At 39.2% G+C, this 27,821-nt stretch overlaps 1 protein-coding gene across 1 annotated transcript in view; it reads left to right on the top strand.

Moving 5' to 3' along the window:
• Positions 1 to 22,373, top strand: part of naaladl2 (N-acetylated alpha-linked acidic dipeptidase like 2) — a 425,480-nt gene extending 403,107 nt beyond the window's left edge. The window contains exon 16 of the mRNA XM_026305607.1: positions 22,028 to 22,373. Within this exon, the coding sequence (XP_026161392.1) occupies positions 22,028 to 22,274 (247 nt within the window). The 3' untranslated portion in view covers positions 22,275 to 22,373. The remainder of the gene's footprint in view (positions 1 to 22,027) is intronic.
• The last annotated feature ends 5,448 nt before the right edge of the window (positions 22,374 to 27,821 follow it).

The raw sequence follows: 27,821 nt of genomic DNA on the forward strand, positions 1-27,821 counted from the left end.
TACACATTGGATACTGATATTTTTCTTAACTAAACATCTCTTTCAGCCATTGTCCAATTGAGATAGACATTACTCATAATTCCTTAACAAGGCATCATCATGTATAGTATAGTATGGTATGTGAAATCCAGGGTAAATAAACAAACAACATACTCTGTCTCTGTGCTCATGTCTTAGCCCATTTTAGAGAAATAACACTGCAGTTCAGCAACTGAATGTAACTGTGAACTCAGTGTTCACGTCATGAGATCAGTTGCTGGTGAGCATGATTTGATTTATACTAAAACTGGATATTTATTTGTGCAATTTCTGAATGCATGTGTCCTGAATGTCACAGTCTGAGGGGAGCTGTTCTGTAAGTGCAGACTGCATCTGCACATTGTCACACTGTAGTGAGCACATTTTCCTGACTCACCATCTGACTCATCATCCTATAAACTGACTAACCTTGAACTTTGTTGAAAAGTTTAGAATAGAATAGTTCATCCACCCTTTGTCTTCAGAACTTGTATTTCTGTTCGTAACACATTATTATCATTTAAACTTGATTAGAAGTGATTTCTGGAGTTAGATGAAGGAATGGCAAGTCAAAAAATGATTTGAACCTGAAAGTTATGCAGTAGATTGAATGTTTTCAATATAATCAGCAGATAAAGAATTCTTACATTATAGGTGATTTGCCTTGAATAGTGTAAATTGAGTATATATATGCTTTAGTATGGGTTTTACTAAGTCAAGGACAGCTAGGTGGTATGTTGGTATGTTATATATCCCATGCAGTTACTTAGATTTATGCCCTGATTCCAAAGACAAAAAAATTATTTATGAATTGTTCATCATTTAATGTAGGATATCAGTTAGAAATATGTTAATATTATGCAGAATAATTATAGTGGTAATGCAGTGTTGCTGAATAAATAAAGTGGAAACACTGTCCTATACAGAATAGGCTGCCAGCCATGAATCATAAATTTGATATTAAGAGGGTTATGTTATTATCTGGAAAGGAATGTGTTGTTTTGATTGTTTGGTTGTTTGTTTGCTTTAAACATCAATTTCGATCTTTTTAAGTAACTGTGCATTGCCACCCCACATCACACTGTAATGCCCTCCAAATTAAATATAATTACACTTGGTGTTAACAACCCTCAAGGAAATAAATATTGGTAAACGATAATAAAGGTATTCAACAAACACTACAGTTTGATGGTGGTGATGACATTGATAATTATTCTAAAATCTTTAAAAAACACATTTACTGTACCTATTCTGCCCTCACAGCTCTCTTGCTGCTGCTATGCAGATAGCTAACTCCTCCATTAATGACGCGGAAGCAGTAATCTCCTTTCTTGCGTTTATTCCATAAATCAGACAGACGGAGTAAAAACTGCAATACAAAATGTATCTCAATCAGATATGCATAAACGTTCCCCGGTTTTATAACACACAAAATACATATAAAATGGTCACGATTAATAGGCATAACAACCGAAGTGTAATCGTTAGCTAACACGCTAATATGCTAGCGCTAAATCTAGTCTTATTTCCCTCCGAATTTAACAAGGTTTATACACTCTGGATCAGTACAAACTGTACCAACACTACACTAACAATGATGTTAATTCACAATTGGTACTTAATACTTACAGGCTGTGCCAAACATAGATAAACAGGGCTTCCGTGGTTGTAGAGACTGATGCAAACTAAACGTTTCTCTATACGTACGGTTTTGTTCTTTCAAAATAAAAGATCGTGACAGACTACAAGTGAACATTAACTGATCGATGCCTAGAAAAATCAAACAAGGCTCTGAAACCTGCTGGAGGTAGAATACTCCCCGCCTGACATCATAGATGTCACTAACTACTGCTAATCTACCACATATGGCGTGGAGTCAGACAGGAAGATAACCATATCTTATTTCATTTTTTTGGTATTATTTGTTTCATACCTGTCGCTTGTAACTGTGGAATCATTTGTTTTAATAAACATAATATTTCAAATAATAATAAAACATAATATTTCAAATAATAATAATTATTCATGGAACGTGTGTCCCACAACATGCACGCAACCCTGTTACCATAACCTTTTTAGCATGGTAGAAGAAGAAGAAAGCAGTGACATGCTGGACATGACATCATCAAACAGTTTTCCAAAAGAATGGGTAGAGCAAAGGTATGTCCTCTCTTCTATTTTTCATATTTTCATAACATATTTAGCCTGGACTGAAAGTCTCAATCTACCTCAAGCAACCCTGTTATGCATATTATCAGAATAAGAGGATTATTTTTGTATTTTTTCTTCACTTATTTACTACATAAGTAAGTTTGTCCTCTTGGTCAGTAGTAACAGCTAGATAAACAGCTAGCTTCTACTCCTGAGAGAAAGCTAAGATTAGTAAGGATTTGCAACCCTGTTACCTGCAGGGTTGCACTACATTAACAGGGTTGCACCTACTCCAGTTTACTCAGACTTTAGAAACTATTATTTGTAATTCAATTCAACAATTGACATTATCTGAGATATAATTTAGTTACTCTACATATTGCAAACACATTTTTAAATTTTACATACTGAATTGTTTCCTTTTATTTCATAATTGTAGTCCAAATGGATTATGGTTGTAGCAACTACCTCAATGGGATGATTAACTTTACATAAATAAAACTGTATTCAAAAAATGAGTTAATTTCATAGTAGGGAACACTAAATTAAGTTGTATAAATTGTTTTTCTTACAGTGTGGCCCACCATTGAGTGCTGCTGAAAAGCAGAGACGCTACCGAGCCAAGCGTGATGCTGATGTACAAAAGAGACAACAGTACTTGCTCAAAGAAGGAGAGAAATGGAAAAAAGATGGAAACAGGAAAAAAGTTGCTTCAAAAAGACCGCAGTGAGAGAGGACACCAGAAATCCCGTTTAGGGCAGAATATCCAAAATCTAGCTCCAGCTCTCAACGTAGAACTTCAAGGTAAACATACAATAAGGTTATTGAGTAATGTAAGTTAGGGTAAGCACAAAATAATAAAAACTGCTAATGCATATTTTGCTCCAGGTGAAATTGTTATGGAACAAAATTAATGCTTATATGTTCCTTTTAGGAAAAGTGATGCTGGGAGAAGAAGAAAATGGGCTGCCCAAGAAAAATCTAAAAGAAAGCAAGAGGAACTAGAAGAACAGTTAAGAAGAGGAGAACAGAAAACAGAAAAATACACGAAACTGCTTCAACGATTGAAAATGGCTTGTCCATCTCCAAGAGCCAAAGTCAACAAAATACTCAGGGAAGCTTCGCACACATCCCTAAGAAGAACACTGTTGTTCCATATAGCAGTATCTGAGGAAATGCGTTTCAGACCAATGGAACACTCTGGTCAGCCATGAAAAGTAAAGTGGAATATTGGAAGACAGATGTTCTAAAGCAGATGACAAGTTTTAAGCAAAGTGTTAGAGTGAAATCTTTCTAGCTCAGTGTTAGAGTGAATATGTTGATATGCTAGGGTAGCCAGCCATCAAAGGTTAAAAAGTAATGTTCTGAACCAAAGGGCAAGTTTCAGCAACGTTTAATTATTATTGTTTCTTTTATTTTTGGGGTGTTATTTGAGTAAAAGTGCAACAGAGGGTATTAAAAGTTATTCAAAGAACACTTTGGTGTCTTGTGCAGTTATTTGTCAGTTTTATATGATGATCTATATTCAAAAATAATGTAGCTAATCATCCATCTTACTTTATGCAACCCTGTTACCTTAATTTCAACCCTGTTACCATATCATTTTAATTGAAAATAATCCTAAATTACTTTCTCAGTTCAAAAGGGTTTGACCCATTTTCCTTTAGAGTTTATGCATTCATATGCAAAATGTGTTAGAGTAAATATTGTACAATAAATACTCAAGTTGGTAAAGGGAAACATGCCATTATTGAAAAGTTGAGTAAGACAGATTTCAAAAGTTGTTAAAATTTATTTAAATCAAGTCATATGTGAAATCAAATGGTTATTCAGAGAGAATGCTACTTTATTTACTTAAAAGAAAAGGAATTTCAGAAATCAATAATGTAGTTTTTACAGGTTGCTCAGTGTTGGAAACAGGGTTGCACCAAGTATTGTAAACACCAGATAAATCATGTAAAAAAAATTGTAAAATTGATCTGTAAGCTGAGCCTTTGATAGTTTATTATCTATTATTGATGAACATGTAGCAGAAAATCAGAAAAGTGAAGGTTTATTTTTCAAGAAATTTGAAGCCCAAATGTCCTCCAATTCTGGAATGACCCATCTGTTATTGGCCTGAGGTAGGTTCTACAAGTACCGTCCTTTACCACCTTCACGTCAGCCTTCCTCACTCATCCATCGCTGCTGGGGTAAGTCTTTACCACAAGGCCCATCGGTCAGTAGTTCCGTTTAGCTTGAGGATCCTTAAGAACTACAACATCCCCTTCTTTGAGGTCTGGTTTCACTGAGTGCCACTTGCGACGACTCTGTAAGGTTGAGAAATATTCCTTCTTCCAGCGATGCCAGAAGGAATTAGCCAAACTCTGGACCTGTCTCCATTGTCGTTTGAAGAGGTCTTTTTCTCCAAAATCTCCTTGAGGAGTAGATGGTACCCCGAGCATTTGGGTGAGAAGTGTAGAAGGTATAAAAATGAGTGGAATGTCTGGGTCACGTGACATTGGAACTAGTGGACGTGCATTATCTCTGCCATGAAGGTGATAAAAACCTCATGAGTAAAATGTTGGGGTCCAACGTGCACCAGAAGAGAGTCCAGGATACGTCGGGCGACTCCGATCATACGTTCCCAGCTTCCACCCATATGAGACGAATGAGGCGGATTAAACACTCAAGTGCAGCTATTGTCTGCAAGGAAACTCTTCACACTTGGTTCATTGGTGATCCTCATGTTAAAACCAAGTTCCTTACAGGCACCGATGAAATTTGTCCCACAGTCAGATCATAGTTGTTTCACAGGGCCTCTGATGGAAAATAACCTCCGGAGTGCATTGATGAAAGAGGAGGTGTCCATAGACTCTATCACCTCCAGATGGGCAGCTCTCGTGCTCATGCAGGTGAACAGCACTGCCCATCTTTTGTTATTTGAAACGCCACCTCGTGTACGTCGTGAAGTAACCATCCATGGCCCAAACACATCAACTCCTACACAGGAGAAGGGTGGCTCAATACTCAGACGTTCTGCAGGCAAGTCTGCCATCTTCTGAGTGTGTGTTGGTCCCCTAAACCTGCGGGAGGTCACGCATGAATGAATCAGGCTGCTGATGCAACGCTTACCACCAAGGACCCAGAACCCTGCTGATCTTACTGCACCTTCTGTGAAGTGATGCCCCTGGTGTCGAACCCTTTCGTAGTGGTGCTGAATCAATACGTCAGTGATGTGATGTCGCCCAGGAATGATGAAGGGGTTTTTTTTTTTGTCACTTTGGAGGTCCGATTGAGACAATCGTCTTCCAACCCTAAGTAAATCTGTACTATCAAGGTAAGGAGAGAGCTTTTTAAGAGAGCTTCCCTTGGGAAGATCCTGCGTTCCTTTGAGTAGTCTAAGCTCTTCTGGGAATGTTTCGTGTTGGACTGCCTTGATGATTATTTGATCTGATCGAGCCCCGAGATGGAAACCTCATCACACCTATGCCATCCTTTGCTAGCGACACTTTCAGCCTTTGATGTGAAAGTACGGGTGATGTGCACCAGCTTTGCAATTGCTCTGGTGAGAGACCGCCAGCTCGAGAAGGACAGAAAGGATTTAGTGCTCAAGCAGAGTCTTGACATTTCAGACATGGAAGTAAGTAAGGGGCAGACCTCCTCGTCCACTTCAGGTTCTACTTTAACCCTCTGGGGTCTGAGGGGGTTTTCGGGGCCTGACATTTGTGCTTTTTTCAGTGTCTTTTAAACATATTAATGTCTAAAGTCTAATAACACTGTAATCAGCACAAAATTGGCTACAATAATATGTGAGAAGCAAGTTTATATATTATTGTTTTTGAGAAAAACGTGTTTATGCATGGTTAGTGAAAAACTACAATTTTTTACTCACTGAAATAAGACCATAAAACGCAAACAGAACATTGGTTCACAAGACTTTGGAGACCTGCATGTTGTAGGCTAAAGTGTTTACTTCAGAGTGCTGTGAATGTCATCTTGTTCACACATTCACAGTAAACAATACACTGATTTAAATTTTCTAAGACACTTTTTGTCCAGAAAGGCCATATGCAAGAGGGTGTGTCTGAGGATGAATAGTCATGTGATTTACCTGAGAACACAAAAGACGCACTGAACGACCAGACAAAGACGCACATAATGAGCCTTTCAGTCAATGTAGATAGGACAGATTAGTGCAGCACAATACAAAACAATGAGGAGCCAAACGATCCTCATTTGAGTTAAAATCAGTGTTTTTACTCTGAGGACAAGCTAAACTATTTGTCTCTGTGTGGAATACAAGAAGCGCTTCATCACGTGCGTGACGCGCCATCATCAAACGCACCGAAAAAGTGAGTAAATTCTATGATGATGTTTGATATTTTGTGTCATTTCTCAGGGGTGTGCACATATTTACCTGGTTCACCTGAGATTATTTACATGTGAACAGTGGACAGTGTGCAAGGCGGGACTGCATTACCTGTAATGAGGTGAGACAGGAAAAAACAGACTTCTCCTTACGTTCATATGGATTAAATAAAAAGTGATGATTTGTTTTTGACTTGAATTGTTTCACTTAAAAGAAAACATTTCAAGCTTTCTAGCCATATAATTCTTATTTTTATGATCCAAGTATTCGCTGAGATTCTGGTTGTTTTATTTACACGTCTGTGAAGAGAAATGGCAGAGACAGAAAAGGCCGAGAGCGCACCCTGTCGGCTTTCTTTATTTTAAAAAAGCACAACGTTTTGTTGTTGTTATGATGGTATACCACTAAAACTAGACCCTTTACAGATTTGAATGATATACTTCTTTTATCTGTACGATCAGAATTGACGGAGTAATTTAAGTTTGTTTCGGCCTTATCAGGAAATGATGCGTCAAAACGCGCCGGCGCATGCGTCGAACCCAGAGGGTTAACCCTCTGGGGTCTGAGGGGGTTTTTGGGGCCTGGACAAATTTTGACATGTCCTGACATTTGTGCTTTTTTCAGACGCACTGAACGACCAGACAAAGCCGTGCATAATGAGCCTTTCAGTCAATGTAGATGGGACGGATTAGTGCTGTACAATACAACACAATGAGGAGCCAAACGATCCTCATTTGAGTTAAAATCAGTGTTTTTACTCTGAGGACAAGCTAAACTATTTGTCTCTGTGTGACTATTTGTCTCTGTGTGACAATCCTTCCACTCTCTGTACTTGACTTCTGGAAGAGGTTCATCCCATTCACAGGATTCTGTAGCCACTGCTCTCAACAAGGCCCTACCTTGGATGATAACTGGGACTGCAAATCCAAGAGGGTCAAAGAGGCTGTGTGTACGGCTTCGCCATCTCTGACATTTGAAATGTGAATACATCTTTGCCAATGTCCCAACTCACCCCTAAAGCCTCTCTGCATGGGTGGGAACTCAGTATTGAAATCAAATCCTTCAGCCCACTTGCAAGATCCTGACTGGGGAATGCCATCGTCTCCTTAAGAAGACTGATGGCCTTTGACTTGTTTGGAACAGACTTGAGACCATCATGGACAGAAAAATGTCTTTCCACAAATCTTTTTGCCTCTTCACTGTGTACTGACATAATTTGGGAAGCTGTCCAAATATCGCCACGGCTGGAGAAGGGCTATTACCAAACACGTGGACCTTCATCCTGTACTTAACTATTTCCTCTTTTGGATTGTTGTTACGGTACCAGACGAAGCGGAAGTAATTCCTATGGTCTTCACGTATCAGGAAACAGTGGAACATCTGTTGTATGTGTGCAGTCACCACCACTGAGCTTTCCCTAAAGCGGAGAAGCACACCAACTAAGCTGTTGTTCACATTTGGGCCTGTGAGAAGCACATCATTGAGAGATACCCCCTGATATTTGGCGCTGGAGTCAAAAACTACTCTTATATTCCCTGGCTTCTGAGAGTGGTAGACACCGAAGAATGGGAGATACCAGCACTCTTCATTTTCTTTCAAAGGTGGTGCTGGTTCTGCATGACCATTATCAAACAGACCTTGCATGAAATCCAAAAATTGCATTTCCGTCTGTGGTTTTCTTTTTAGTGTACGGCATAGTGAAGACAGCCGACTGGATGCTAGACTTTTATTATGAGGAAGACGAGTTTGTGGTGAGTGGAAAGGAAGTGGTGCTACCCAGCTGTTTGTGCTGTCTTGGTGGAATTCCTTTTCCATTATCTGCAAGAAGGCTTGATCCTCTAGAGAAGGTTCTAGTTTCTCATCATTCTGATTGCACTGGAACACAGATTTCCCCAATGTCCTCATAAGCTTCTGTGTGCTTCACAACTGATCATGGGGGTGGAAGCTTTCTTTTACCTGGAAGCTGTTCTGGCAAGGTGAACAAAGACTTGAACGCCCATTATCTAGGACGTGGGTTCTGAAGGCACCCACATTTGTAGGCAGATGAACTCCATCAAGACAAACTTCGCCTACAATTACCCACCCCAGTGCTAGCCTTTGGGCGAATGGAGCATTGATGGGCTCACTACATTGCTCATATACTTTGTGAGCTTCTATAATGTCCCGTCCGATTAACAGTAGGACATCTGTGTCATAATCCATCGGTGGGATCTCTCCTGCTAGGTGACGGGAGATGTGTGTGTGCACGGGCAACGTCAGGTGTTGGGATTTCAGACTGGTTGTCTGGTATTGTGTTGCACTCGATTAATGTAGACAGAAGGCTGGACTGACCATCAGCTGACTCTATAATAAAGTTCTCTGCTCTAGGGTCTGTAGCAACTGACACCCCGGTACATGTCTTGAGTGTATATGGAGCTAGGTTGCCTGGAGAGATGTTGAAGGCATAAAAAAAGGTGGACCTCGCTAACGATTTATTGCTGTGATCATCCAAAATAGCATAAGCCTTAATTTTCTTGTCAGGCTGTCCTTCTGGATACACTCCAACTGGACATATCTTGGAGCAGGAGCGTCCACCACTTTGCATGCCACAAATCTGAGTGCATGAGGAAGTAGCTTCAGTTGTTGTTGTGTCTACACTACCCGCCCACCATGGCCTAATGTAGTGCAGTCATTTTTCAGCTTCCATGGTTCTAAGCCTGCATGAAGAGCAGCTACATGTCTTTCACTGTTGCACTCTGAGCACCTGATTGCTGCTTTGCAGTTCTTTGCTTGGTGACTGGTTGACTCACAGCATCTGAAGCAGATCTTGTGGTCCTTTAGGAATGATTTCCGATCATCCAGGGGTCTTTCTCTAAAGGCTCTGCACTTCTTAAGAGGATGAGGTTTTCTGTGGATAGGACATTGTTTGTTTAAGGCTTCGTCAGAAGGGTCTTGGCTTCCTCTTTGTGCAACTGCATCTATCTCAGTCTTGTGGACTGCAACAGAGGGCTTCGACTTCCCGTGTCTTAGAAAGTGCATGCGTTCCTCTGTTGGTGTGGTTATTTGAAACAAATTTACGGACTTAAAACTCAGCAAAAGAAAGAAAAGGGTGGAAAGCTAACGTTATGCATCATTTTGTATTTAGTCCCTTCTGACATCCATATGTCTTGAAGGTTGATTGGGAGCTTGTCCACCACTGGAGCGATGCCAGGTGCAGTGTCCAGATATGACAAGCCTGGCAAGTAGCTGTCCGCTTTTGCTAACTCTGCCTCTGTGAGCAAGTCACCAAGCTCTCTGAGTTTCTTTGCATCTTAGCAAATTAGAGATTTTTGGGAAAAGGTCTAGTCTGTCCAACAGTACCTTTTCCACAGCTTCCGGTGTGCCATAGCACTCACTCAGCCTCTCCCACACCATGCTTAGACCCAGGGCTGGGTTATTGAGGTGTACTGCACGGATGTGTCTTGTGTGTTTGGAGGATTCATCACCCAACCATTTTGTAAGCAGATCCAGTTCTTCACTGGGTTTCAAACTCAAACCCTCTGTACTATTGTTGAATGAAGCCCTCCATGCCCAGTAATCTTCTACTTTACCAGTGAACTTGGTTAAGCCCTCTATAACTAAATCTCTTTTGGTGAGACATCTGGCGAGGTCAGCAAATTCACTGACTCTCTGTGTCTCTGGATGAAATTGACTTTGGTGTAATGAGAGGTTTGAGACGTAAGCGTCGGGTGGTCTACCCGAGGTGTAAGTGCTGGGTTGTTGTCCGGGGTTATGCATGCTAGGCAGCTGATCCGACGTGTAGACACCAGGTGGCTGTGCTGAAGTGTAGGCACTGGATGATCTACCTGAGGTGTAAATGTCTAGGGGACGCTGTGGCTTGGTACAGGCATCGTAGGATTCTTGTGTGTCAACCTTGCAATGAACCTCTCTCTGTAGGCTGTACTTGCTGATTGGCATTGAACTCGACTGCGTGAGTACTTTATCCTGTGTGTCCCCATGACAGTAACTTAAGCACCTTCTCTCCCCCTCAGGAGTACAGGCATGCTGTGTTTCGCCTCTCATCCCTTCATCAGCTACTGCAGCTTCAAACACATCAGCTTCAGCCAGCGCAGCTTCTGCCTCCTTTTCTTCTCTAAGAGAATCCAGTGTGGCATTTAAATGTGTCTCTTCGACTTTCAATTGTGCTTGTCTCACTCTCACTTCAATTTCTTCATGTGCAAATGCCACTCTAGCTCGAGCTGCCTCTGCTCTTGCACGAGCTTCAACTGCTGCCATGCTAGCTGTTGACTTGTTGGACTGACGAGATATCGATGATGATCTGGAGCACACTGATCTGACCTCCAGGTCATCGTTTTGCTGCATTGTGTTGCCACCGATGTGTTGGATATAACTCTGTCTGGAACCTCTGTGTGACTGTTGCTGCCGAAGCCTTTTTTACTATTCTGCCCTCACAGCTCTCTCACTGCTGCTATGCAGATAGCTAACTCTTCCATTGATGACACGGAAGCAGTAATCTCTTTTCTTGCATTTCATTCCGTAAATCAGACAGACGGAGTAAAAACTGCAATACAAAACGTATCTCAGTCAGATATGCATAAACGTTCCCTGGCTCTGAAACCTGCAGGAGGCAGAATAGTACCCTCAGCAAAAAGAAAAAAAAAAACACACAGCTCTCAATTTTCTGACCTCATATCATTTTCACATAGCCACTAAATTACAGACAGTCCCATCTTGTGGCAGCCGTGATTTAAACCCCAGTCATCTACTTTGCATTGGGTGCATCCACCTTCTGTTATTTCTTTTCAATTTGTTCTATGAACGGAGCAGAAGAGCAATAATGTAACATAAAACCTGGGAACATGTATTTATTCGTATTGACAAAAAAGACAAACTAAACAATTTACACACAACCATTTTTTTTCAGGCAGCAGCCTTTCATGGCAAAGCAGCAGTAATTCATTAGCGCTGCACAATGCATGCACAAGAGAGCCCCACATTTTCACGAGGTTATTTTAATGAAAATGTCCAGCTAAAAAAATAACATGATAAATCATATTAAATTACATTTGATTGGACAGCCAAACAGCCTAAGAGAGGGGACTTTTTCTCAGTGACTATATTTCTCATAATAGTAAAATAATATTTGATTTTTGCATCCACACAGTGTGTGCCATATACTCTGTTCCCTCTGTCCCTCCACAGTTCTCTAGCTGTCTACTTTGCCACTAGATTCCAAAAGAATAAATGGCTTCTGCTGTTCTGTGTTATTCACAGTTTATGGCTGTAATAGACATGTTAATTGTCCTAGACTGCCATTAGCATCCAGGCTAAAATTAGCTGCTTCATCATGCTTGGAAAGCATTAAGGCTTAATAGCATTCATTTATAAAGGAAGTTACCATTCCCTCACATGTCTAGAACAATTAGACTAAGAACAATGGACAGTTTATGTTATATTTTTAGCAACAAACACTAAAAAGTCAACATTGCTGCAATACTGGACTGGAGTGAACACAGAGAAACTGATGACTGACAGACTTTTTTTATATAAAGGTGTTGGAATTAAGATAAAACTTGTACTTGTTACACCGATGATGCACCTTTATATAGCTGTCCACACATGCTTATAAACTGCCTCACTTTATAAACTTCAGTCTCAGTTATTCAACTCAAGCTTGTACTGAATAAAGACAAAACTGAGATAATGTTTTTTTTTTTTTCAATCTCCTGCTTATAGGTGGTGGATAATAGAGGGTGCTAAAGGGCTCTTGGGTAAAAAAAAAGAGGGCCTGTTAATTAACAGCACAAAGTGTGAGATATATACCTAAGTTATCATCATTCATGCGCATCATGTTCCCAAACAATAAAACTAATACAAACTGGTAAACATTTCTATACCTGTACTGAGAATCCAAGATGGCTTCCACAAAAATATCCTCTCAACAAGTTGTCTAATATTTAGTAAGTCTCTGGAGGCTTCTTTCTTACCTATTATTGCCCTTTATTCATCTGATAGGGATGTATCTTTACAGTAAGGTTGCAATTAATCTGCTTATTGGCTTTTATTCAGTGCATGTTCATAAACATGCAACTGCATTAATAAAAGTATATTTAGTTACAGACTTGGAAACCCTGAATTTTCATTTTGTATCTTCAAAATGTTAACCTATGACACTTGATTGCTTTGAGATATAATGTAGCACCATATGAAACAATATCCAAATACAAAAAAATACCCATTAAAAACAGTACATTTTGATATTTTTGCTCTCAAAATTATAATTATATTATATTATAAAAAATATACAATCAGTTCCTAATCTCTAAATGTTCTGTTGCAAAAGGGAAGATTATCTGAAATGTTAAAATTAAAGTGGCACTTACAAATGGGTACCACAGCACACAGAGACAGACACAGCATGGAACCGTCAGTTTTGGATAGATGTTGCTGTCCCTGTGTGAGTGGCACATGGGACCAGTTGGCCCAATTTGTTGTGTTTCAGAGCAGGAGGCAGCATCCATTAAGAGTGGATGTTAGGTTGCTGAGGGCCAACCTATCAATAGCAGATGTGTTTATGTACACTCCGAGGTGCTTCAGAAAAACCTCTTTCATATTCACAGGCAGATGGTGGATGACATATTACCATTTAAGGGATATGATTAGACTGGTTGTGAGCTTCTGAACATAACATCTTCATTATCTCTTTTGGTTTCATTTTTAAGTGCTTGCTTTTTTAATTTAATTTAATTTTTTGCAGTTTTCAATTGTATTTATTATGTTAGTTTTTTGTGCGTAAGGGTTAATATCTCATTTTCCATGCATTGCAGTGTGGAGGCAAACCAACCTGCACTTAAATGTTTTTTTTCCACACTAAATGGTTTATAGCTTCTTCATTCTCCATTAAAGTAATGTGATGCGCTACTTAAAGGGTATTGTCCTATTTACACTATAGACTATACAATGTCTTGCCGGCAAATAGCCTACCAGATATAATAAAATTAAAAATGTCACTTGCTACTGTGAAATATTGTTTACATCAAATTTCCTGCCTGTCCTGCATCTACCAGGGAATTTTTGTAAGATGGTGGTGCACAACCCCGGTCCTCAGGTCCCGGAATGTTGTGATCCAGAGGTCAAGTGGGGGTCTTTGTTCAGGGGACTAATTGACAGATTTGAAGCAAGACCGAGGTATAATCACAGATTTTATGAAATTGGTGCAGCCCACTGTCCAAACTGGGAAATATGTGGATGTGATAAAGGTCACTTAATTTGGACATCAATGGGTCCTATACCAGATAGGCGCTGACAATTTTCACTTAATTGCACCAGTGTGAAGATGGGATAAGAACCATAACCCTAGAAAGTTTTGCCTATTTCACAGAATATTGGGTTACAATACATGACCAACATTAAATTCTTAGCCACCCTATTTCTTTTAATACCGTCACATTCATTTACGATTGCAAAAACCTAGATCATAGGTGTTCAGTTGTACTTTTTTGCAATACATCAGACTCATATCATATAATAAAAATAGTAATTGTAATAGTAATTTAAACGCTGATTACAGTTCTACAGCAGTGCAATTGCTCTCTCACCTACTAGATGGCAAATAAAGTAGGATCATCACTATATATAGTGTCTGCATTTGAATAGAACTATTTAAGGAACAGATACTGCATGTTTAAAACAGATAGTTAAAGTCACCAATCTTACAGATTCAGTGTCTTACATGTCAGCCCTTAATAAACTGGTGATCAATCCAGAACATGTAACTCCTCTTGCCAATTTTGTGCTTAATATAACTCCAGGCTGCATCCACAAAGCACATACAGACAATTGGTTGATTTTTGTCTCAATGTGAATAAAAAAAAGGGGGTTTGTATTCCACTTGTTAGTGACCAGTGGGTAAAATGTTACGAATGTTACGACTTTTCCCTAGCCTGGTCAGCCAGGCTAACTCTTTTTCTATTCTATACCTAAAATTAGTTGCGAATCTAATGGGTTGAGATCAAATTCCTGGGGGCGGGCCAATGGACACAATAAACTAATCAACCAAAATAACATAACCAACAGTGAGACCATTATCAACAAACAAACTTGGTGTTAAGCCAACATGGCATGTGGTATAGTAGACACTACTGAATGACTGTTGTTGTTTTTGTTGCAAAAACAGGAGAATATATGGTGTTATCAACAGTTTTGTGCATATTTTTGAACAGCGTAAACAGCAAAAGCCAGTTGTAGAAAGATTTGCAGACTTGAGACTGGCATTGAGAAACGTTATGAAGTCAGTGTTTATAAGTATGACTCACTGCATCAAGCCTGCCCCATTTTAAACACCTGTGATTGGCTCAGCTTATTTGAAGCTGCAGGAAGAGGCTACCTAAGTCAAGGGCTCCAGGCCCACATTCTTTCGCTATGAAAGGAGGAGGTCTGGCTGGCTAGGCTAACTTTATACCCCCACAATAACAAAACCCTCTTCATAATCTATTTTTTGTTTTGAAATATAGGGTTACAGGTTTGTACAACATGTTAACGTAATGCTAACTGATCGTACAAAAAATTCAATTCCCATAGGCAAGCTCATTCATTGTCAAGTTGTCAATTTTTTTTCTTTTAGAAATCACATTTTCTTCCTGTTCACAGTAGTGTTTTTATTCTCACCATTGATTCATTAACACCAAGTTTATGTGCAGCAGCTCTATTTCCTTCCTGGATAGACAGCTCGATTGCTTTCAACTTAAAAGCTGCATCATATGCTTTTCTTCATGTACTTTCCATGATGAAAGTGTGAAAAATATTTTACGTTCGTGTGTGTCGTGCTGCTTGCGTCGAGTGCGCCAAAAACTACTGGTGGCGTCTTCTTCTTTGCATTGACCTCTCGCGTCTGTCACGTTTTTGCGCCCCTGATTGCAGTTAGTGAAGAAAAATCGATAGATAAGCCGCATTGTACAAGCCGCAGGGTTCAAAGCATGGGAAAAAAGTAGCGGCTTATAGTCCGTAAATACAGTATATTAAAAATGTTACTTTAAATATATTTTATATATCTTTATATATATTTTTCTAGCTTTTCCTAAAATCAGAAATGGGGTTCATAAATGGTTTGGGGTTTTATATAATTAAATAAATAAATATAAGTATTTATTTATTTATTTTCATATGCTCATGTCACAAAGCTTACCAAATGCATCCTGAACAATTATTTCCATATTGGATGATTTGGTACCTGAAATTTACATTACATTCAGGGCTAAGACAGGAAGTACCGTGCTCTTTATGGAGCACCATACCATGAACTTCTGCTGTGTCAGACATATTTTTAATTAACAATAGTTGGAGTGAGTGAATATACAGTATGTACTTTCAAAGGCATCGCTCATAGTGTTGAATCCACAGAGAATTATCGCCCAACTCTGCAGTTCCCCTCAGTTCAGTGAAACATCTTTGAAATACAGGGGTTTGCAGAACTTTGCAGTAGGTGGTAATAAAATTAAGGATTTCTCCGCTCTTATCACAGCTAATTATGCTAATCCAGATAACACCATGGGCATGAAACAAAATATGATAAATGGATTTGACCTATCATTAGTGTTATCATTTATACCTGTGCTTCTTATTCTGTGGCATGTCAAAATATCCACCATGAGAGTGGCCTATGTTGACATTTTATCAGTGATGTGGTTGGTTTTTCTACCTTCCTGGCAGTCACTGATTTTCATGCAATACTTGAAAATGACTTGAAATAGGTAGCCTGTCACGGCTGATATATTCAGTTTTATAGCAATGTGTTGTTTAGTTCTTGTCAAATGTAGTTGAAATTGCAGACTTGCTTGAAAGTTCATTGCTAACTTAGTATATGTTCATGTGCTGGTCAGCAATCTTAAGTGCAGAGAGTGGCTGCCATATAGTATTGTAATAATGAACCATGGTATGTTGTGCTAAGATGCAAAATAAGCAAACGTGGGCATTGTGGTGACTCTAATAACTGTTTATATTTTGTACTGTTATGCTAAAATAACCTTATAACTGTCACTTTTCTTAACAAATATTCTAAGCAAACAGGATGAGCCTCACTGGTGTGGTAGAGTAGATACTGTATAGCTTCCCAGTGCTCTGTCTTTGAGTCTAATTTGTGTGCAGAAGGCCATTGTTCTTTCACACCCTAAAGCTCCCAACGTGTGTCTTAACAGATGAAGAATCACTCTATTTACTCTCTAAGACTGTCGGTTCAGCCACTTTAATAGAAATCAATGTACTTCAGCCTGGAGGAGAGCAACACTCCACTGTCTACTTTGCTACCTCTAAAGGCTTCTCTGTGATTATATGTGCTTTGCTTTATGCACTACACATATGACAGTAAAACAAAGGAGACATAATGGAATCTTTACGGAAAATAATTCATATGGTATAGTATGTTTATGACAGAAAATGAGCTTCAAACTTCCTCAAAATGTGAAGTTTTGTTTTGTTTTGTTTTTTATGTTTCAGTTGTGCTTTTCTTTGATTCTAAGAATGTACGCATAGAGTCAAAGCATTTAGACCGTAAAAGACGAATTACCAGCCTGTCAGCTGACACCAAATTAATATGTATCTGTTGATGCTGCCAAAATCTATAATGCTTATACTGACGTCATTACTGTAAAGGCACTAATTGAAAGAAGATCCAGCTTTTAGCCCACTTACAATTCCCCAGGTTCTCTGGTTAATGTACAGTGAAAATGTCCTCCATGTTTACTTGTTGTCTGAATAGGTTTGATATAATGTACAATATAAAACATACAATGTACATTTCAACAGCATTTATTGAAGCACTTATTGAAATCTAAATATATAAAACAGAATAGTGCCATGCTCACCAACCTCTTGCTTGCAACCTCTTAATAACTTATGATGGTTTTGTGTGTGTTTTGGTCTTAACAAGGTTAGAATTATGCTTGGGTTAGTGTTGGTGTAATTGTGATAGTTATGTTGGGGTTTGGGGGCTAGGGAGGTCCCCCCCCGGGGCCAGATGCCCAAATTTGTCATACTGGCTTTTGTCGACAATGAATCGTACACAGGCAGTTTTGGCAGAAATCCATTTAATTTCGAGCACTTCGACTACCTGTGTCTTTACACTAACGGTCAGATGCATCCAGCAACACTGTTGCAACCACATTTCCCCAGAGGCCAGTATGCACGTGAATACTATCAACTGATCCAAACAACTGGACGGCATCTTAAAGACAGACCGTTGGCCATTATACGAGAGGACTTTGGACGGGGGTACACCTTATTTTGTTTAAATTTAGAGGCCGATAGTGGCACGGCGGGAAATGTCTCCTTGATCAAGACAGGGAATGTAAGACTAGAGGCCCAGTTCCAAACACCACTCCCATGCACCGTTAACATGATCTGCTATGCTGTCTTTGAGTCAGTCATTGAAATATCAAACAGTAGACAGGTGCTGGTGGACTATTTTTGAAACCACGCCATGAATACCATCAAATTGACTTGTGCTGCTAAAAGGATAATTGGTGAGGGGGCCTATTTTGTGGGGTGTGACCAGTTGGTCTGTCTCAAAATATGGCGATATCCTGCAGCATGTTTTTATTTAGAGAGAAAGAAAGAAAATAAGCATTTTGCACACAATTATTATTTCATATAAAAACACAACTACTAGGTCAAAAATTATTTTCAAATAAAATTATAATCAAGATGTCAGAAATTTATGATTATTATTTCAAATGAAAAATACATTTGTTAAAAATGATTTCAAATAGAAAATACATTCATTAAAATTATGTCAAATAAAAAATACATTCATTAAAATTATGTCAAATAAAAAATACATTCATTAAAAATATTTCAAATAGTAAATATATTCATTAAAATTATTTCAAATAAAAATACATTTACTAGGTCAAAAAAAAACATCCATCCATCCATCTTCTTCCGCTTATCCGGGGCCGGGTCGCGGGGACACTTCCTCCAGCTCTTCCGGGGGGACACACCGAGGCGTTCCCAGGCCAGCCAGGAGACATAGTCCCTCCAGCATGTCCTGGGTCTTCCCCGGGGCCTCCTCCTGGTGGGACATGCCCGGAACACCTCCCCAGGAAGGGGATCGAGGACCGTGACGTCGCCCGGCATGGCGAAGCCGGGGCCCCACCCTGGAGCCAGGCCTGGGGTTCAGGCTCGTAGGCGAGCGCCTGATGGCTGGGACATCTTTACTTGTGCCTTATGGGGATGTACACAACCTGGCAGTCAGACAGCAAACTTGTTCTAAGTCTCAGATAATCAGGTGGTTTGGCTTTATAAGCGATGAGTAAGTACCCATATGGAGCACATGGCATCATTGAATGCTTCTAAAAAGTATTTGGTATTACCGGGGAACATCTGCCTGCCTATCAGTGTCACCTGATATCTATCTCTGGGACTTTTAAATAAGACAAGATAGTTGCCGTTTAAACTAATAGTACGGCTGGCCTTGACCTGTATGAACAAATTCTGTACTAGATAATACAACTCAGATTTCTATGATGGACATATTTTGTGAAAACATTTTGAACCTCCAAATTATCGCTGACATCATTCATTAGATCACTTATAATCAGGAGGTTGTTTTTGTCTGGAGGCAAAAGAGTATCATCACACAATGACTCTGGCAGCCCATTAATAAAATTAAATCTATGCGAAATAAGACTGCATTTTCAATGATGCTTTTGACAAAAAAAGTCCTGCCACTGGATGGTCACCTAGGTGACCGTCAAACTCTAATTTAGAATCCATAAGGCAATGTTGTGTCGGCCACAAATGATTTGACGAGCCCCGCCAGCGACTCCTGAGTCACAACAGCCACATTAGCAGAATTCAGAGTTACCCCTTTACATTTTACCTGTCTCTTCCCTCTCTGCGTATGGTAAGCATAGCATTTGGGTCCACTTGACACAAACTCTGTGATGAAATCATCCTCTGTCCTCACCACACAACTCATCTGTCAAATCCCCTAGGTATGGGCCTAGTGGAGGCGTCCACTCCCCAGGTCTAGATGTGAAGATAACAGAATCAGTATCACAGTACAGTACTCTCTGTTGCAACTTGTCCAGCAGCTCGTACAACATGAGCCTTGCATCGGCTGCACCAATGAACACATTCACATCATCTGCCCTGCTGTCTTGGTCATCACTATGTCGCCACTGAACCATTGCTTTTTCATCTGAGATGAAACAGAACTGCCTAACATCAAAATAGCCAGCAAATTCAAAACGTGTTTGAGACTGCGTCGAACCCATTCACCCAGTAGGAACCCACCTTGTGTTCACTGCCTCTGAGAGCATGTCTAATCACTCGCTTTTCAGAATAAGCCACATTTTCCAGCCACTGCACGGACACATCTGAAAATCCTTCCACAGTACTTCCACATCATTGCGGCAGTAATGAGCCAGATCACCTTGCATTTTAAATGGTGTCTTTAACCTCATTATACCACTTCATGTATTTTACCTGCTCACTCTGGGACATCTTGTCATACTCGTAGTAGTGAGGGGCAGGGTATGGACCTACATAAAATTCATTTTCAACAGTGTTGAATTTATGCGGAAAGTATCCATTGGCCAAACCATCAAAGCCTAAGGTGGCCGGTGTTTTAGCCAGGCTCATAGGCAGAAAGCTGTACGAGTCAATCCAGCTCTGACTGTAATCATTGTACATCAGAATTACTCTGCTTCCCTTCATAATCACGAGGGGGGTGATGCGTTGTCTCACAAAGTATTCAAGTATTATATAGCTATCAAAACCTGAAGCATTATGATCAATGAACGTGTACCCCTTATACCTATTACATCTAAACCGTCTGACAAACGCAGCCACACAATTAACACCAGTGTAACAAAATGGGTAGGGATCGCTTATCTCGTTCATTTCCATGGCACAGACATAATTGCCCTCATGCTTGCCATTACGGTACCTGGTTTCAAAGTCGTACAGAATATAATTATTGCAGGGTTCCTCTTCTGACTCTTTAAGGGGTGGGGGCTGTATGTAACACTGATGCATCATGCCTCCTCTAAGTGTCCCCACACTAAACGCAGCAGGGCACTGCACACCTGTGTTTAGGGCTCTGCTTACAACTCCTGTAAATTTTTCCACATTCCTCACAATATTTCATAGTAGCACAAGGTATCATATGGTGATCAGCGTCCGGCAATTTGTGATTCTGGAAACAGTGCATGGATTTACAAATGCGCCTGCACTCGTCACATTTGACAGTGGGCCCGGGGTACTGCTCACACACTGTGAAGCAAACATTACACTTGTGTTTACAATTATGTAACAGTGGTGTCTCATAGGTGTTGTAGCAGTACTCACCTACATATGAGGCCCCAAAAAAACCCTTAGGGTTCGTTATCAGATAATAGTGGCCATCATGTAGATAGAACCAGATGGTTTGTGGATGACGGGAGTCGTGTTTGTTAACAGAGCGGCCGTTTTCTACCACCACTATGATGAAAAATTATCATTTTTACCCCTAATTCTCTTTCGAATCTAGTGACATCACTAAAAGCCACCTGCTGTGTGTGGTGGAGACCTACAGATTCATGTAGTTCTTTAGCACGGTGTAATATTTCCAGATCCCCCAGTGAGGGGTTTTCTGACCGGATAACACACACGCTGAAACATACAGTATCTCACAGAAGTGAGTACACCCCTCACATTTTTGTAAATAATTTATTATATCTTTTCATGTGACAACACTGAAGAAATGACACTTTGCTACAATGTAACGTAGTGAGCGTACAGCTTGTATAACAGTACAAATTTGCTGTCCCCTCAAAAGAACTCAACACACAGCCATTAATGTCTAAACCGCTGGCAACAAAAGTGAGTACACCCCTAAGTGGATGTTAGAGACCTTGCACTCCTCCACCTTCCGTTTGAGGATGCCCCACAGATGCTCAATAGGGTTTAGGTCTGGAGACATGCTTGGCCAGTCCGTCACCTTTACCCTCAGCTAGCAAGGCAGTAGTCTTCTTGGAGGTGTGTTTGGGGTCGCTATCAATACTGCCGTGTGGCCCAGTCTCCGAAGGGAGGGGATCATGCTCTGCTTCAGTATGTCCCAGTACATGTTGGGATTCATGGTTCCCTCAATGAACTGTAGCTCTCTCATCATTTCTCTCATCTCCATCCGGATATTTTTTGTGTGTTTATTCTGGAAATGTCTTGCAACATTTGACTTTTTGTTGTTTGCTAGTTTCTCATCACATATTAAGCAAGCAAGGTAAACCAGTCTCATCATCAGTGAAAGCAAATGAATCTGCCCACATAGCATTGAACGTTCTGTTTTCTTCAGATACTTTTCTTAGAATTCTCCATAGTTGGCTTACCTGGGGTCGAAAAATTATAGAAATCGCGTGCAGGCAGCTGTCGCACATTGGCAGTTGTGACCAATACCAAGAGCGACAACAAGTTTTTATCATGTTTTATTTAGATTTTACAAGATCACCAATCATTATTCACTGACACTTTCTTTCTGTCTTTTTGTCTTTATAGGAACCTGTTATACAGCCTTCCAGGAAAGACTCCTCAGTTTTCCATCCTCAGGTTCCCACAGGAAGCTGGCCAATATTGCAACCTGACCAGCAAATTAGTTAAACACAACTCTCCAGACAAGGAAGTAGTTTGCCACAGCAACGTGAACCAATCTCTGTCTCTCATACTTAGAGCCATCCAGTCAGCTGAAAGGCTGGTGTATTTTGGTTTGGACTTGTTTGAAAATTACCCCAATGACACAATGTGATCTTGGCGCAGACCTGCCATTGAGCTTGGATGCTCTCAGCAAGAACTGATATTTACGTCAATAAATCAGTCAATAAAATTTAAATATATTGGGACTATTAAGACACAATTCACCTATTGACCAAGCTCACCCATAACCTTATTTTCCTTGTCACACTAGTGGAAAAGTTAAGAACCAAAGGGAATCCACACAGTAAATGAGTGTTGACATTGTAAATATGCCCACCCCGTAGTGTAATGTATCACCATGATTCTGCTCTTCCTTTGTCATTTATATAGAATCAATGACAGCAACATGCTAGCCAACATATAGTGAGAAATTTGAGCCATTTTTAAATTATTGAATGAAGTGTTGTAAAACATGTTTTCTGATCCATGAATGTATCAAAACTAACATGTTGCACATTAGCTGATAGATATGCAAACAATAATGAGACAATGGGGTTGTTTAAATTGCACTATACTTTCTTCCAGTGATAGATGGCCAGTAATAAGAGGTATTTGACTACTCTGATATAACCTTTTCTTCGCCAGACAGGTGCAATGTTCTGTTGCCTAGAAAATTTGCATTCAATGTTTCCTGGACAAATCGTAGCAGTGGATGTTTTGAGAAAACTAAAGCACCAATTCAGAAATTCTTACCTTATGATAAAACGTGAGATTCTAGGTAATAATTCAGAGCAAATGTAAACATGTTTACATGTATGAAAAGCACTTACAATGCAGCATTTACAGTGGCTATTGGTTATATACATTGGGAGACAGGTAAGCCGAAAAATAGACTTTCAATTTATCCAGGTTCGATCAAAGTCATGTTGTGACAGAGAATGTTTACTTATTTTTGTTTGCCCACAAATGAAAACTTTGATATTTTATAACCTCATTCTTTCTAATTCTTTTCTAAATGTCTGCAATGTTGGGCAATGCAAACGTAGCATCATAATGGACAAATTATGAGAATAAGACCCAGGAAAAATATACTGGAATTTTCTTTGGGTGATGTTTATAATCATTTCTAACACCTGGCCTTGTTGAGCAATAAGCCTTTATAATATCAGTGTACCCAATAACATCCTTTAGCTGTATCCAAAATCACTGGCTCATAGGTTGTGTTAAAAAGCAATAACTTACATTTGAAAACACAGAACCCAGCTATTTAAGAAACTGAATAATGAAACCTGATTTATTCACCTAGAATAATACCATCATACTACATCTAAAAAGTAAAATGGTTAAGAAAAACTGTTATACAGTCTTTGTATGTTTTTCTATTTAACTGTAATGATGGTGTCCTAGTAGGGCAGCACAGTGGCTGAATGGTTAGCACTGCTGCCTAACAGCAAGAAAGGTCCTGGGTTCGCAACCTGGCCTTTCTGTGTGGAGTTTGCATGTTCTTCCTGTGCTTGCGTGGGTTTCCTGGGTTAAGTTGATCGGTGACTTTAAATTGCCCATAGGAGTGAGTGTGAGTATGTGTGGTTGTTTGTCTCTGTGTGTCTGTATGTTGCCCTGTGATGGACTGGTGACCTGTCCAGGGTGTACCCTGGCCTTCCGCCCGAAAGAGAGCTGGGATAGGCTCCAGCAGATCCCCGTGACCCTGGTTAAGGAATAAGCGGGTATAGATAATGGATGGATGGTGTCCTAGTAGCACAGACATAAAACAGTCACCACTGCAAAGATCTGGGTTCACTACAGTACATAATTACCAATGCCTCTTGCTTGAACTGGAAACCCAAACAACACCCACAGTCACTGGGTGTGTTAGCAGTGGATAAGCAGTGGTGGAAAGCTGCTGGGGGAGAATGTCTCCACTGCTCTTACTAGATTCCCCTCTTGGTAAAACTGATACAATTCTTCAGTGTCAGGTGAAATGGAGCAGTAGGCCACTCCATGTCCTTGGTATGAGGCACATGATTGTTGCTACAGGCAGCAGAGGGAACTGTATGACAGCAATGACAGACATCAACTAGTAAATATGGTAGACAATGGGGCAACACGTAAAAATAAATGGACATTCTAAAGACAAAATAAATGTCTACAATAATACTTAAATACTGCCTGTTGCTATATACTTGGCTATCCAGAATATCAGTCCTGTGTAGGATTCTTAACAATTTTGCAGTTCGGAAGAGGTGAAATGCTGAAAAGAATTGCTGATCGAACAGTACAGACATCACAACACACACAATTCCAACTGATTGCATTTATAATATTATACACAGTTTGACAATGGTTCTCTATCTCCACTTGTTATTCTTTCCCACTTTCTCAATGTCTGTGTGGCAGTGAAAACATAAGGTTTTAAGTGGCAATAGCCAGTGTTATCGCCCGTCTCTCTTCACATTCATTTCCTAAATAATGCCACCATCCAGTGATCTCCTTCATTAGGGAGCAGTTTTCTCTGCTTGTGACAAGAGATTTAGGAGTCTAAGGTTAAATTATAGGGGATTCAACTTTTACTAAAAAAATACTGTCAAATTGAGATTCAGGGTTTTTTGTAGTTAGGCATGATGTTTGCTAGTATAGTGTTTGTGAGAAAATCATTGGATAAAGCACTATTTTATAGTATGAAAAAATGATTTCTTACCTTAATTTATTTGTAATATGAATGTTCTAGATTTTTTAGCATGCTGGAAGGGTAAGAGGGCATAGGAAGGGTGTCAGTTTTTGCAACTTGTAATTTCTTATTAAATCAGAATTTTATAGAGTTCACACACATATTAATGTTTGGAGAACTTATTTTGCATCTGAAAAGATACCAACGTCATTATCTAAAGCTGCTTTACTTGCCCAGAAAATCTGTTTGCTCTCAAGTCAATAATACTTTCAATTAACTTCCTTTTTAGCCTTAAAATATGGTGTTTTTTATTAATTCCATTTCAATTTGTAGCAATGATTTGATACACAAAATTTTGTAAGGTAAATTTATCATATGTATTTAATTGTCCAGTTTGTAAATAAACATGCTTGCATTGCTGATTTGAAAAACTAAAGCCTTTTCAGGGACTAAAATAGAAATGTTCATTGCTTTAAATCATGTGCCTTCTATTTGTAACAAGAAAATAAACACTTTAATTTAAAGTCAAAGTATACCAAACATTTTAAGTTACAGATTTTAGCTAATGTAATCGTAATGGTAATGCACTCAATTCTGAGCATAAGAGAAACTGTAGAATCCAACGAACTGTGCTGTTAAAATACGTATTTGTGTCTTTAACCAGCTGAGATTAGCATGGAAGTGTATATTGCAAGGTAATAAGATGCTTTGCTAAACTAGACTGTTTGCTAGTTAGCTGGTTCACCAAATGCAAGTGTACAAACAAAATGATACTGGAAGATGATGTGCTGTATTATTGTTCAGGAATTCCAGTCTGTCCAAAAGGTCTCAGGTGCTTTCAATTGAATAACAAAGTTGCTAATTGATGTGATTTCACCACCCTGAATATGAAACCAGTACACCCAACTGAAAAAATGTTGCATTTTGTACAGTTTGTAAAACCAGTGTTTATTGTGTATTGTCTAATGGTGAAGCATAGCCTACTATATATTGATACTGTCATTGTAGCACAACTTACATACTAAGTACTAACATACTGCAAGAAACATCAGGTATTCCTTTAGCTGTACTGGATGTAACTGACATGCTGTAAGTAAAGTCTGCCTCAAAAAGCCAATAGCAGTAATATAAGACTTTGCTGCACAGCATGCAGCACTAACATATATATATATAAATGTGTGACACATAGTTATAGCCTACTATAAAAATACATTTTAAAGGTTTCTAGCATGTTGAATAGTGAGTTTAATTCCAGGTAACCTGGTGTATGACAAGTCTGCCTCAGTGCATGAGTCTTTTTTTCTATTTGGTTTAGAGTTGCATGGTAGCCCATCCAGGATAAATTTCATTTCACTGTTAGTCATTGTCGATCTATGAATTTATGCTTATGTTGTTACATAAAGATCTTGTGGTTTTCAATTTTTTGCTTAAAAAAGGAAAAAGTTAAAATTTGTTATCTCTAGTAATAAATCCACTTAGATGATATAAGCATTTGCTATTTTAGTAGGCTATCATATAAACATAATATGGGCAATGTGGTGGTGCATGTTTAGCACAGGTACTTTACAGCAAGAAGGTTCTGGAGTTTGAATCCTGTTTCACCCTTTCTGTGTGGAGTTTGCATGTTATCCCTGTGTCTGTGTAGGTTTTCTCAAGATAGGCCTATGATTTCCTCCCACAGTGCAAACAAATAAAGTTTGGGGTTAGGTTAATTGGTTAATTTACCTGTAAATTTCCCATAGATGTGAATGTGAGTGTGTTTGTGTCTATGTGTCAGCCCTGTGAGAGACTGACTCCAGCTCTCCCATGACCTGGATAGCAGAAATAAGCAATAGATAATGGATGCAAGGATGGATAAACATAGCATTACATAAATATGATGAGCTACAGCACAAAATGCATCATTGCACACCCCGCGATCAGGTCCAAACACGCATGCTGAAAAATGCTTGCTGTCGACTGTGTACAGTATTTTTTTTAAATTCTATTAATATGCAATATTACATAATTTTTCATAAAATTACACAATTAGAACTCATGTATTGAGGAATTTTCAACAAGATTGTGAATGTTCTCTGTGATGTTACTCTTTCAACTGAATTCTCCAGAACTCACAAAATACTAATTTGTTTTCTGAATTGTGCTTAAAAAATGTTTTGAAGTGTACCATCTCAATAAGCTGATTCTGACTCTTAAATACGACACTGTTATTAGTTGAATCATTTGATGATTCGGTAGACCTATGACTTGATATACAGTATATATGCATGACACAATAACATAAAAGCTAGTTTATGCAGGGATTTCTTCTGGCATGTTTTTTTCTGTGCTCTTCACCTGTTGCAATAAAGAACATTTTAAGCCTCTGCCTTTGTTCCTGTTTGTAATAAAATGTCATAGCATGATAAATATCATGTCATAGTAATAAACTGATTTTTTGGCATGATATGCTACAGAAAATAAATATAGCCTAGGACTACTTGAAAATATAGAAATGAGGTCATAGGAATTGGAAAGTAAATACATAGTAAATACTGAAACACATATAAATAATTGATCAATTTTGGCAAAAATAGACAGGTAGCCTACTGATTTATTTCCTTGAGCTCAATGGGACTATTACATTTCATATTTATTTATAGCTACTTCATGAGTTGCCATAAAATTTTGTGTTTGAGGAAACAGCTCAATTTATGTGCTTCTCTGTGTAAACCATTAGCTTTGTACCTCGTGTACTTTTACTGCTATTTCTGCTGAACATATTACTGGATGGATTTGTTTCAATGTACTAACTGCAATGCTCAAACTCAACACATAATCGTGTACGCGCAGCAAGTTGAGGACCGGGCGCGTTCACGTGTCACCATAGAGAGGTGCGGGAGGGGATGGAAGAGGGTGAGAAGCAGGGGAGGGGGCAGACCGAGAAAGAGAGAAGTAGGGATAGAGTATGGTAATGAAAATGATGGCGACCGATGCAGAGGAGATAAGCACCCA

Source organism: Mastacembelus armatus, chromosome 4 (assembly GCF_900324485.2).
Source record: "Mastacembelus armatus chromosome 4, fMasArm1.2, whole genome shotgun sequence".
NCBI classification, from domain to species: Eukaryota; Metazoa; Chordata; class Actinopteri; order Synbranchiformes; family Mastacembelidae; genus Mastacembelus; species Mastacembelus armatus.